Raw genomic sequence first — 13,452 nt, forward strand, 5'->3', positions numbered from 1 at the left:
AATCAAAGACTCGTGGTTACTGCCAATTGTTGTAAGTAAAAGTACAAAGCATTTCATTTTTTTTTTTCCTCTTAGGGGCAGTAGTTTAACGTTTAGCGGATGGAGCCTCGCATGCCTCGAAAGCCTCTACAGTCAGGACCTTTTCAAGCGCATGCTTTTTAAACTTCCCACAAAGTCCATAAAAAAAACCTCTAAAACTAATTGTCATGGAGAAATGAAATTTGTTTTGTTTTCTTTGTTGAAGACAGGGCTCTTAGCATAGGTAAAATTTATTAATTATGCCTCGAAATAATAAGTGTTAAAGGAAGAAGAAGAAAATTGAATTTTTAAAATAAAAATTTGCATTCTGCATGCCCCTGTGCCCCCTTCAATACACCATAGTGAATGGAAAAAATGTAGTATGTAACGGTGGTACATTCCTAGAACCGTTCAAAGTTTGGTTGAAATCAGACTGATACTTCTTGAGTAAAATAACATTATATAAAGTAGCAGTGTTGCCAGCTTTGGCGCAATGTCTGGAATTTCGCTTCTAGCGTTGGTCCTATGGATGCTGCCTGGACCACATTTGGAAGAAAGAATGACAAGAGAACACACTATGACAAAATGTAATGCATGTACTGCAACTTTGAAATATATAGAAATTTGGGGGTTCGGAAATTTTGAGTAATTACGGAAAATCTCGCACTTTAGGCGATTGTCCCTGGTTGCACCCTGGACCCTGAATTGTCAGATGTTACTTAAAATGTTGCTTTTTTATTCATTTAGAATTAAATGTTCAAAAAAATGCAGTGGTTGAGAAGTTACAGCTTTTTATCTTTAATTTATCCCATAGTAACAGAAGGGAAACAAAGGGATTTTTCAAACAGCACTTGTTAATAATAATAAAAATGGCTGTATTGTTTTGTAATTCAAGTATATAATACCTTTAGACATAAACTCATGAACAAAAAAGACAGAACTGAATTATAGTGGATAGTTTTCAAGAAATGGCATGTTAACTGCTGCCGTGTGCTAACACGTGGTTGGGACAAAATTCAACTATCGGACCCTTGCCCCCCATCCCTCCTGGATCCTTGATTGTCAGACATTGCTTAAAATGTTGGGTTTTACTCATTCTTGCTTGTAAAATTTATTTTTTCAAGAGATGCAGTTAGAGCCATTTATATAAATCTATCCCATAATAAATCAGGGGTAAAGACTGGGAAAATAAGGACTTTTTCAAACTTCGCTTGTCATACCTTCATATGTATACTAAAGATAAAAAAAAGACAGAACGGCACATGTGTACCAGCCAGCCTAAGCTGAATACAGTCGGTGGTACACATTTGTACCAGCCGGCCGCTAAAGTTTAAACTGCCAAACACGTGAATATGTCCAACTATTAAAGTATTTTTCGGAGCTCTAGCATACCATTTCATTACTTTAGCAACTCAGCTATGTAATTAACACAACAGTAATATTGTGTAGGTAAAGTTTCAAATTTCCACATAAGTTCTTGTCAAATCATGTGACCGAAACATGTATATTGATTGAAAATGTTCATGAATGAAATCTGAAGTAAATGTAAGGTCGAAGCAATGGTGGAAAATATTCAAAAATATCATAAGGTGGAATCAACATGTTCTGAGAATGTCAGATAGCAATTTGCCTTGAAAATTATTAAATTACAGACCAAAAGATACAGAAACACCATATCCCCAGTGGAATGATCAATTTTTGTAACCGCAGAACAGGTTTTGGTTATGCAGATGTGCAAAAGGAAGAAGAAGAAGAAGTTTTTGTCTAATCATGTGATCAAAACATGTGTATTGATCGAAAATATTCATGAAATAAATTCATAGCTCTTATATGTTCAGTTAATCTCAGGGTTGCTACGTGTTCATCTGCAATAACTGTATACTCCTTGAACCAAAGACAATGTAATACTTTCTGCCTTAAGAGCAGAATTTTACGTAAACTGGCTGTGGTTGACATCACACTGGATGGGTGCGGACGTGGAGTAAAAACAAAGGGACTCGCTACTTCATTCCCCCCGTGAACCTGTTCTGTGAATTTGAGTTCTTCGTTTGCAACTCGTTCAGAAGCAACCTGATCAACTAGTTCATTTGCTCGTCGTAGTTTTTACATTGCAGAGATGTGAAAATGGGCCCAAGCTCCTTTTGTTTAATTACGATTTCATCATGCTACAAATGCAACTTTTACATGGTTCGATTTCGATTTAGTATGTCTGTTAACACATACTGCAGAGTTTAAGCGATTACTTAAGATTTTGTCAATATATGTTTTTGTGGTTAGGTTAGGAAGGTCAGGTTTGGTTGTCTTACAATTAAAATAAAGACCCTGAATGCACTCTACTAAGGTTCAGATTTATTTCTACATTCATTCCCACTAGTTTACGATACTTACTGTCGCTTGTCAACCGGAGAATACCTTGTCCGTGGGAAGTGTGTATGATTGCGTAAGGTCATTTTGAAGTTTTCTTTTCAACATCAATAACTTTTTTCGAATCCAAACAGTGCTCATTATTTAAGGAAGGTTCAAATTTTGTGTCACAATGATTGCCAAAATTCTGATAATTAGTCTTCCTGCTAGGAAAATTTGAAAACATCATAAAACATTCGGAACTGTTACCTTTTAAAAGACAGATTTCGATGTTTTCCGTAATATAAAATTGGTTCCAGCATGTGGAAAACTCAAATAAATGAGATATTTGATTCCAAAGTATGGCCCACGTATATATTTTTTTAGGTGTATGGTGGGCCACCAGCCCCATTCATGTTCTGAATTTCCAAAATATGTACTATTTTCAATAAATTTAAAAATATAATCATTAAACTTATTGCATATTTTCTAAAGGTCCATGACCTAATTTTCTGTTGTTTCTCATTTGTATTTATATAATTGAGATTGTATACAGGTTACATTGTACAGCTTTGATATATGCCACATTTTTTTATTGATTTTTTACACCACTTTAATTGTAATGACTTAGTGAAAATGCGGAAGTACAATAGTTTTTATTTTTCATTGAATAGCATTGTATTAATCACATTAAATTTTCAGCTAATAACTGTGCATAATCATATTCATAATAATTAACGTGCCTGCATATTTTATTGAAAAACATGAGGTTCAAAAGCAAAAATCATGACGACAAACATGTCTAGAAAAATTTCATTTCTGGTCTGGAAAAGTCCGGGAATTTCATAATCAAAAAATCGTAGCTACCCTGAATCTGCTATAAGGTCAATTGCAATTATTATCTTTTTCAAGAAATTTTGTTATCTAACAGCAATGTGCAGAAAACTTCAATATTGCACAACAGGGTGTGAAATTCGTAGTCTTGGCAACTACAGTTGGTGTTAAAAAAATTGACTGTTTCATTCTTTGTTTAAATGTTAATTGATATATGTTATAGGTCTGACTATAGTAGCTGAAAACATCAACAGAATGAGGTACATGTCACACTTCAGAGCTGTTCACAGAGGATCCTTTTTCTTGGAGATGAGAAGCACCGAGGCAAGACAACTGCTTCCTGATGCTTGGGGTAATTAATTTTTCATGTGTTCCACATGTTTAACTCTATAGTAGAGGTGTAATTTTCTGTAACATGCATTGGTGCCAGTGGGGTACACTTGTCCTTCAATCCTTTAACTATCTTTAAGATAATACATAGAGGCATGCAAATTTCGTTTTTGACGAAAATACAAAATGTGAAATAACATGCTGTAATGTTCAATTTTCATGTTTCTGAAAGGTGTGAGGTGCATTTTTCTACCCTGTTTTGTCACGAAATAATGCGAAATGAACTGCAAAATGCGAAATAGACTCTTAAACACGAAATTTACAGTTTATATACAGACGCGACACTTTCTGAAGTATCCTGTGAGTTATGCAATTCACGGAAAATTGATTAATTCTGCTGTAAATATTTGAGAATCAAAAATGGACCGCTTTACACAGGAATAAACTTAATACTCTGGTAACTACATAAATGTGCTATTACAAGGGGTAAGTTTGTTTTGTGTAATAAGTGCAGTTTCTAAATCAAATTTAGGATTATATTCACAATTTTAAAACCAAAATGTCATTTTATATAGCACTTTTGATGTGACTATTCACCGCTATAACACCGAAATTTTATTTAATTTACCGCTTTTGAACCTGAAATCAACTCTGTTTTTGTACCGAAATTTTGCTTTTTTATTTACCAAAAATATGTGCCTCTAGTAATACATCATGAATTATGCTGCACATGGATCCTGAACGTTCCTTCTTTGTCTCTCTTCTAAGATCTGCTGCACTTTCTAAATGTCGTAATATTATAACGTTAACATCAATCGCATGCTTGGGCGACAGTAGTCCCCCCATGTGCATAAATACATAACAACCGAAGCAGTGCCACGTTCACTATTGGTCATCCTCCCATTCCTCACTAACGCACTTCCGTATAACATTTGAATCAGCTGCTCTCTTTTTCTTCCTTTGGTATTATTCTTGTTACATATTTAGTCCCCCAATCATGCAACTCATGTTAGCTTACAAAAAATCACCCATGTGCAGTATAGTTCACACTGTTGCAATCTCACAATGAATATTGATGGGGGGGGGGGGGGACATCTCTACTCCATGTGCCTATTACTTAATAAAAGAGACCAGCTTTAAATATTCTAGCTTTACTCATATCCAGCATTCTTAGAGGCACATATTTTTCATAAATAAAAAAAGCAAAATTTCGATAGAGAGTCAATTTTGGATTCAAAAGCAGGAAATAAAATAAAATTTCGGTGTTATTGCAGTGAAAAATTAGATCAAAGGCGGTATATAAAATTACATTTTGTTTTTAAAATTGTGAGTATAATCTTAGATTTAAAAAGTACACTTATTACACAAAATAAACATATCCCTTCTAATGGCACATTTATGTAGTTACCAGAGTATTAAGTTCATTCCTGTATAAAGGGAATAAATATTTCTTCTCAAATATTTACAGCAGAATTAATCAGTTTTCCATGAATTGAATAACTCACAGGATAATTCAAACTTCAGAAAGTGTCATGTTGGTAATAAACACTAAATTTCGTGTTTAAGAGTCTATTTTGCATCATTTCGTAACAAAACAGGGTGGGAAAATGCACCTCACACCTTTTCAGGAACATGAAAAATTAACATTACAATGTGTTATTTCACATTTCGGGTTCTCGTCAAAAACAAAATACAGTTAACTTAACCTTTAGCAGAACTTAGCCTCTCCCCCAAACTTTTGAAACTTGCCGCAATGTACAAAAACATCACAGCTGAAGAAAATAATTGTTGTAAACAGATGAAATCAGTTTTCTTTTTCCCAGAATGACAGGACTTTCAGCAGAGGTGATAGCCTACATTTTACCTCCCAGTAACAATAGTTAAAGGAAGAAGAACAAAATTTTACAAAAAATAAATTGCTATTCATAATGTCCCTCTGCTCACCACAATAGACGAAAGTGATTTAAAAAATATTGTATGTAGCAATGATATGTTCCGACAACCATGCAAAGTTGCATTTAAAAAATAGGTAGATACTTCTTGTGGAAAAAATAAGAACAATGTATGAGGAGAGCAGTGTTGCGGAAAATCTCTTCTAGTGTCAGCCTGGGATGGACCAAATTTGCAAAAAAGCATGAGAAAGGATCACTCTTTGAGGACAAGTAATGTCCATCCCCCAGTTTTGAAAATATGCAAAATTTTAGAAAATCATAATTTTCAGATAATGGGACATTTCCTGCTGTATTTCATGCCATATTAAGTTCCAGAATTAATAATTGTTTCAGGATTTTGCATATCTCGCAGGATAATTCAAATTGTGGAAAGTGTTATCAGTAAATAAACTGTTAAATTTAATGTAGAGAGTGTTTTACATTTTGCACCATCTCGTGTTAAATATGGTAGGAAAACACACGTCACACCTTTCAAAATCATAAAAAATTAACAGTACAGTGTGTAATCTTATATTCTTTGTGTCAAACACAAATTATGCATGTCCCCATTCTTAACCACTAACCTAACTGCACAAATGGCATGTGTATTTTTCTTTTTTTTTTCTTTTTTTTTTAGGTTTCATATGCCCCGTGCATACACCTGACGGTAGTCCTTGTGGCCTGTTAAATCATCTGGCCTCTAGATGTCATGTTGTTACAGAAGGTGGAAACACTGAAAAAATTCCCCAGATTCTAGTGAATTTGCGTATGGTACCCATAAATTCTGTAAATTTCTGCCCTGTGAAAGAGTGCTACACTGTAAGTCTTGACGGGAAAGTTCTTGGTTATGTATGGCAGGATCATGCAAGGAACATGGTTGATAAGCTGCGAATGTTGAAAATTAAAGGTGATGCTGTAAGTAATTTTTTTGTTCATTTTTGTACATTAGTGTGGTGCACATATAGGCTTATTTTTAGTAGAGGGTTTAGATGAATAAATTAATTTTACAGCTGAACCAATGCCAATGTATTGGCCAGTAGTGTTGTAACCATAGATGGCCATTTGACTTCGGCCTCGCGAGGCCCAGCCTCCAAGCTCAAGGTCGGCCTCACAGCCTCAGCCTCCGAACTCCATCTCAGCCTCCAGCCTCAGCTTCTCCAGCCTCAGCTTCCGACCTCCAACTCGGCCTCAGCCTCCAAACTCAAGGTCAGCCTCACATGGCCTCAGCCTCAAACTGTAACCTTCAACCTGGCCTCAGCCTTGCACAGCCTCAGCCTCCCAGCTCAAGTTCAGCCTCCAGACTCACATGACCTCAGCCTACAAACTCAAGGTCGGCATCTGGACTCAGCCTCAGACCTCCAACTCAGCTTCCGAACTCCATCTCGGCCTACAGCCTCTCACGATCTCAGCTTCCAAGCTCACGTTCGGCCTCTGGCCTGACATGGCCTCAGACTCCCATCTCGGCCTCCAGCCTCAGCCTCTGATCTCAAACTCGGCCTCACTTGGCCCCAGCCTCGCAAGGCTCTTGGAGGCCAAGGCTCATGAGGCCCGGATTCTGGATGCTGGACATCTCTGGTTGTAACACATGCTCAAATTTAATCACTGGAACAAGCTGATACATTTTCCGGTATGCAGGTATACAACATGACACTTTCTCAGTCTAAAATATCGTGGACATTTTCAAATTGTATGCAGTGGAACCTCTATTTTGTGTTTTTCAGGACCAGCCTGAGTGAGCTTAAAATGCGGAAAAATCTAAAATCGAGGAAAATTTTATAACATTTTGCTATGTTGAAATCATAAAGGTTGAATGTATAAGGGGGGAAAGTGTAAAATCCTGGAACGTAAAATCGGGGTTCCCCTGCAATTTTCATTATTTTGGTAACACCATTGTTGATAGAAGTGGATTTTGGGATTAATTATTTTATATAAAATTATAAATATATTGAAGCAAACTAGTGGATTGATGCGGTTTCAATTTAAAACTGTATTTTAAACTACTTTCAATATCCAAGTGTCAATACTGATGGGCAGAAACACACATTTGTGGTGAATAACAGATCAAGATTTCGGTACAAAAACTTTGCATATTTTGGGATCAAAAGCGGTATATAAAATGGCATTTTGGTGTTACAAGTGGTGAATAAAAGCCTAACTTTGATTTAAAAACTATACTTATTACACATAATTAACATTTCACTTCTTTTATCACATTTATATAGTTATCAGACTGTAGGTGGGTTTCATGTGACGTCTGGATGTGCACAGCCGCCATGTTTGTGGCAAATTTTATTTCTCGTTTGCAAGGAAATATCCACCACATAGCATTCGTTATATCTGCACAAACTACATATTTGTTTTAAACCACGAATACTTGTGTTAAGGCTGGTTTACATTGGTCAAGTGAGCGGGAGAGTTACTGGGACGAGTTACTGGTCTGTCTGCTTGACCGACCCTTATGATATTGATATGGGAGCCATTTGGCAATAAAAATTAGCTTTCTTATTACTTCTATAAAAGGCAATTACATACATTTTTCTTTATGGCAATTAGAAATTAAACTTTGTTATCTTCCTATATGTGGTTTATCTTCTCAATTTCAAATAAAATTCTAAATTCTGTAAAAAAGATCAAGATATTGACTCATTTCCACCACGGTAAAACATTCAGAAACAACAAAGAAAAATACTCATAAGTCCAGAGCCATCTATTGTTCACCATAGCAAACCATATCCCAACATAGTAGCAATTTATTTTTAAACCTATTTTATTTCAAATTATTCAGTAATAACTTAAAATCAGAAAATATTGTAAAAAACTATTTAAATTTGTTAATATAAAACTTTGTAGAAATTATGTCTACTTGTATTCGATTCTGGAAAGAAAAAATATCAATAAAGAATGAGGTGAAAAATTATCATGACCACTACTGAAAAAAGATGGCTAAATCCTGAAATCGAAAAATTGTAAGTAGTTTCTTATTTCTTTATCCCAGGCTGCGTTTGTGTTTTACTGAAGCAATGAGCCGTGTCATATTCGTATATTACGCCTAGAGTGATTGAGAAACGTCATACTGTTTACACACTTTCTACTAGACTCCAGCAAAGTGGGATAGTAGCTGTAGCTATTTGGTGCTCTTTTCACAGAATGAACCAATCGACGTCGTTGTCGATTTAAAAAAGAAGTTTTGAAACTGTTTACACACTTTTTTTCACGAGAAATGAATATAATAATGCACAAGGACATGTCTGAAAGAAAAACTAATTTCTTTAATTTTTCAATTTTCGATCATTCTTGGTTGAACATAAATTCCTTATTTTTAATTTTGTTTCTCCTACGCCAAATACATCAAGTCTCATCTCTTCAACTTCATACACCCGTAGTTTATTTTGTTTGTTCGTATAATCGACACAAATTCCATGGACACTCACAGACACAACACAACACAGATCCTATACTGTCCTCAGAAAGCGTTTACTCGGTCGAGTCGCTGTCCTCCGTGGACAGCCACTCGACTGTCCTGACTACTGGCTCCAGTGCTCTCCCCAGTTGTTTACACGGGGAGAGTAGCTTGCTTTACCCTACTTGCTCCAGCTACTCTCCCGTCCACTCGACCAATGAAAACCAGTCTTTAGTATCTGCTGCCTGCCCACTTGAATTTCATATGCTTAAAGAACTGCCCTCAACCATGGTTGCTCAAAGCCACAATTCAACAGTTTGTGACATAGGTGAAACATGCCTATTAAGTTTATACCTGTGTGAAGGAGTCCATTTTTGATTCTCAAATACTTACAACAGAGTTAATAATTTTTTTTGTGATTTGCACAACTCACAGGATACTTCAGACCTTGGAAGGTGTCACGTCTGTAAACAATACCTAAATTTCGCACATCGTGCTGCGATGCCAAGGGTCCCGGGTTCGAATCCTGCTCGGGCTTGGTTGTTTGTGCATGTCCATTCATCATTTCATCACTCATCCCCATCTTCGCAAATTAGCCAAGAGGCACAAAACGCGATGTAAAATAAACTAAAACAATCAATACCTAAATTTTGTGTTTCAGTTTATTTCGCATTTTGCATCAAGACATGGTTACAAAAGGGGTGTAAGGGGTGCTCCTTCCATGTAGTGCACCCAATAGTCAACCTCACTTCCACATAGTACACCCTGGACTGCAGATTAACGAGGCTCTGGCGACTGGCCATATGGCCAGTATACTTTTGTTTGTGTTGTCTTGTGTTTTGTCCTTATTTGTGCTGAGTGCTCCTTTACAGCCTCAGCTTTTAACGAAAGTCAGAATATTTTATGCTTTTAGTTATGCAACATTAGAGTTGTTATGTGTCACGATAAGGGGCTGGACCCCGTATAATGTGACGGGTGCAAAATAGCCTTAGTGCAGAAGCACCCAAAATGTTAAATTCAAAATTAAAATTCAACATGGTTACATAAAGCACCTCACACCTTTCAAAAACATGAAAAATTAACACTACAATGTGTTATTTCACATTTTGTGTTAATTGTGCAGACAAGTGTATTAATGAAAAGGTTGATTTATCTTCAAGCTGTTGATTCATTTTCCTTTTTTGCAGATACCAAATATGACTGAAATAGTTCTTGTACCGAAGGAAGCTAAATGTGGTCAGTTCCCTGGGCTGTTTCTCTTCACAGGGCCTGCAAGAATGATGAGGCCTGTGATAAATTTAGCATTGAATCAAATTGAGTTCATTGGAACATTTGAACAGGCATATCTGGATATTTGTGTAATTGCAAAGGAAGCAGAGAAAGGGGTAAGTACTTATTTGGAAATTAAGTGTGGCATATTCAGTCAAAATTTAAAATATAAGTACTTTCTCCATAGTTTTTTCTTCTAAAGTGTCACCCTGTGTACTGTCCAATTTAGTGATTATATCTTTTCTTTTTTATCAGTGTTTGTAGTTTTTTTTTCTCCTTTAAGATGAAGCTGTAGTGATATATATCAAATAATATCAAAACTAATACTGTATCGTTTTGGATATACCTGTGGTGAAACGGATTTTGTAATTAAATAATTATCATAATGTGTAATTATTAGGAGTGTGCCAAGACCATTTTGATAAGATGCAAAATAATATAATATGGGGATGGGACCGATTAATCGATACTCTATCGGTATCTGCCAATGTTGGGTATCTGTAAACTTGCCGATTATTTTACCGATCTGATATATCGATAAATATCTGATAAATTAGTGCAAAATTCTGCCATTTTGTTGTAATTTTTATGGATAATCCCCATGCTCTACTTTCTAAAAAAGTAAATTTCTAAATATGCAACGTCTGTTGCACTGCAGTCACCTTGAAACAATTTATTAAGGAGGTCAATGAACCTTTCATGTTCTTCAAAGACCATTTTCTGGAAAACAGGAAAATGTCAGGGAATTTTCCAGACCGTCTTGAATTTACGTGCATTTTGGAGTCTGCAAGACAAAGAGTTACAAAATGAACAAGCAGTTCACTTCCACTTCTGAATTCGGTTCTTGTGATTCCACTCCCAAAAAAGATTGTTTAGAAACTTCTTTCTTTCGTTCTTATGATTCTCAGTTTTGTGCAAAATTATGTTTCCTTAGAATTTCTTTAAAAAAATTTCACTTTGGTAATACTAGATATTAAAAAAAACATCAAAGTAAAACTTGCAGTCCAGATATCTGATTGACAATATGATCATATTATCGGAAAGATTGGTGAAGATGAGGTTATCGTCTATTATTTTATAGATTTTAGTCTTGTTGGCATTTCCTATAGAATATATGCAACAAAAATTTCTCCAGATGCTGTGTACTTATAAATGTAACAATGGGGGCTGGCCAAGTGCAACAAGTGCAGATGTTTTCACCTAATTTTCAAATTAATATTTACATTTTTCATTTGGTTGTTAAATTAAACTATTTCCCAGCAGAACGCACACGATAATACTCAAATAATACGCCGCTCTGCACTACGCACGTGAAGAATTCGTCGTAGCATAAAGAAACCAAGGGCAGATGCCGCCAGGTTGCGGAAGACTTTAGCCGGTTGTTAATGCAAGGGTGACGTCATCTAGCGTTGGCCTTGAACGGGTGTCGCCTTGTAGGTGCAGCAGTTCTCTCGTCGACAGGAAACATTGCATACAGTGGTTGTGGCAAAATCGTTGCATTCTTGCGAGATCTTGTTCTGCGTGTGTGTTTCGCGTTTCCTATTGTGTGTTGTGTTCATGTGTTGAGCTGTGGTTTGTACAATGAACCCAGTAAATGACTTAGTGTGTAATTTGTTGCAGACACCATTTTCCAGATGGACGGATGAAGACAAAAAAGACGTTTTAAATTGTGGGCGGCCCACTGACATTCTTCAAATATCAGTTAAGGGAGAGAACAAAAAGGCAGGGAAATCGTACAACATTAAATTTAAAAGTTCCTGGTTTGTCGACTTTCCTTGGTTGTGTAGTAGTCGATATTTGCAATCGTTGTTCTGCTGGCCTTGTTTACTGTTTAGCAACAAATAAAATGCGTGGAATAAAGAAGGAAGAAGGGCATAACGATTTTTTCAATATAACATGTTCTCTGCATAACGACAATGATTCGGTGGAATGTCAGAGTGTAAGTTACAATTCAAAGTTTTTTTCATTTTTTTTTTCATTGCCTATAGATGTACTTCCTCACCTGTTATTTTAGGCACAAGCCGCTACTGAAATGTAAGCTTGAATTTTCTTGTGTTTGTAGAATGAAATTCGCTAAGAAAATGTTGTGAAAGTAAATGTTCACAATAATTAACAAATTATATATTTAATTGAAAAACACAAGGTTCAAAAGCAAAAATCATGATGATAAACATGTCTGAAAAATTTCATTTTTGGACTGGAAAACCTGGAAATGTCAGGGAATTTCATAATCAAAAAATCGTAGCAGCCCTGCTTTAAGAAGATGTGCTCTCTTGAAATTTAGTGTTAGAATAAGTATAGCCAAAGGCACTTTACAATGGATAATGCCCATTTAACATTGCTTGCTAATGTAGAACCATTTTCACTAACATTCAGAGAATTAATAGTAACATATTACCTGAACTTCTAATATTTTACATATTTTGTTCATGTCTCCATTTGGAATTCGTAACTATCCATAATATTTGTTTCTTTTTAGATAACAACTCATATGGAGATTTCAGAAACTAGTTTCATGAGCAATCTAGCTTGTCTTATACCCATGCCTGATTGCAACCAAAGTCCTCGGAATATGTATCAGTGTCAGGTAAGTGAAGTTTCCTTACAGAATTACTACACTAGATTCTCTGATTCCACACTTCCTCTGTATAATATTCATACTTCCTTTCCCAGTTGATAAAAACACATATTTATGGTGAAATAAATTCAAGATTTTGGTACAAAAAACTGGGGAGAATTTTGGTTCAAAAAAGGTATATAAAATAACATTTCAGTGTTAAAATGGTGAATAAAACTAAATTTTATTTATGAATCTATATTTATTACACAAATTAAGTATTTCCCTTCTTGTGTAGTTCCTGTGTAAAGGAGTTGATTTTTGCCTCTCATTTATTTAAAGCAGAATCAATTAATTTTCCATGATTTGCAGAACTCGTAGGATAAGTAAGACTTCAAGAAGTGTTGCGTCGGTAAATAAATTTCATTTCGTGTATAAGAGTTTATTTCGCATCATTTTGTGACAAAATATGTAACGAAAATGTACCTCACACCTTTCAAAAACATCAAAAATGAAGATTACAGTGTGATTTCACATTTCATGTTTTTGTCAGAAAGAAAATATGCCTGCCCCTACCAATTAAACATACTAAATTGCTGTCCTACATTTTCATTCGTAGGGTTTTACTGTTCTACATGCCTTATATTTCACAGTATTATAAATGAGTCCTAGATTATACATTTTTCTGAATTTAAATTGTTATTCATAATTGGGAAAAGAGAGACGCGTTAGTATATAAATACGGAGAAACTAGTACTCACTTTTATCCG

The 13,452-nt window shown here is 35.4% G+C and overlaps 1 protein-coding gene across 1 annotated transcript in view; it reads left to right on the forward strand.

The window, feature by feature from the left end:
• The window catches only part of Polr1B (RNA polymerase I subunit Rpl135), a 71,972-nt gene that overhangs the window by 32,104 nt on the left and 26,416 nt on the right, over positions 1-13,452 (forward strand). Inside the window, exons 9-12 of the mRNA XM_083132592.1 lie at positions 3,419-3,547; positions 6,094-6,371; positions 10,044-10,241; positions 12,605-12,712. Coding sequence (XP_082988718.1) covers positions 3,419-3,547; positions 6,094-6,371; positions 10,044-10,241; positions 12,605-12,712 — 713 coding nt within the window. The remainder of the gene's footprint in view (positions 1-3,418; positions 3,548-6,093; positions 6,372-10,043; positions 10,242-12,604; positions 12,713-13,452) is intronic.

Source organism: Lepisma saccharinum, chromosome 12 (assembly GCF_977018435.1).
Source record: "Lepisma saccharinum chromosome 12, izLepSacc3.1, whole genome shotgun sequence".
Taxonomy (NCBI): Eukaryota; Metazoa; Arthropoda; class Insecta; order Zygentoma; family Lepismatidae; genus Lepisma; species Lepisma saccharinum.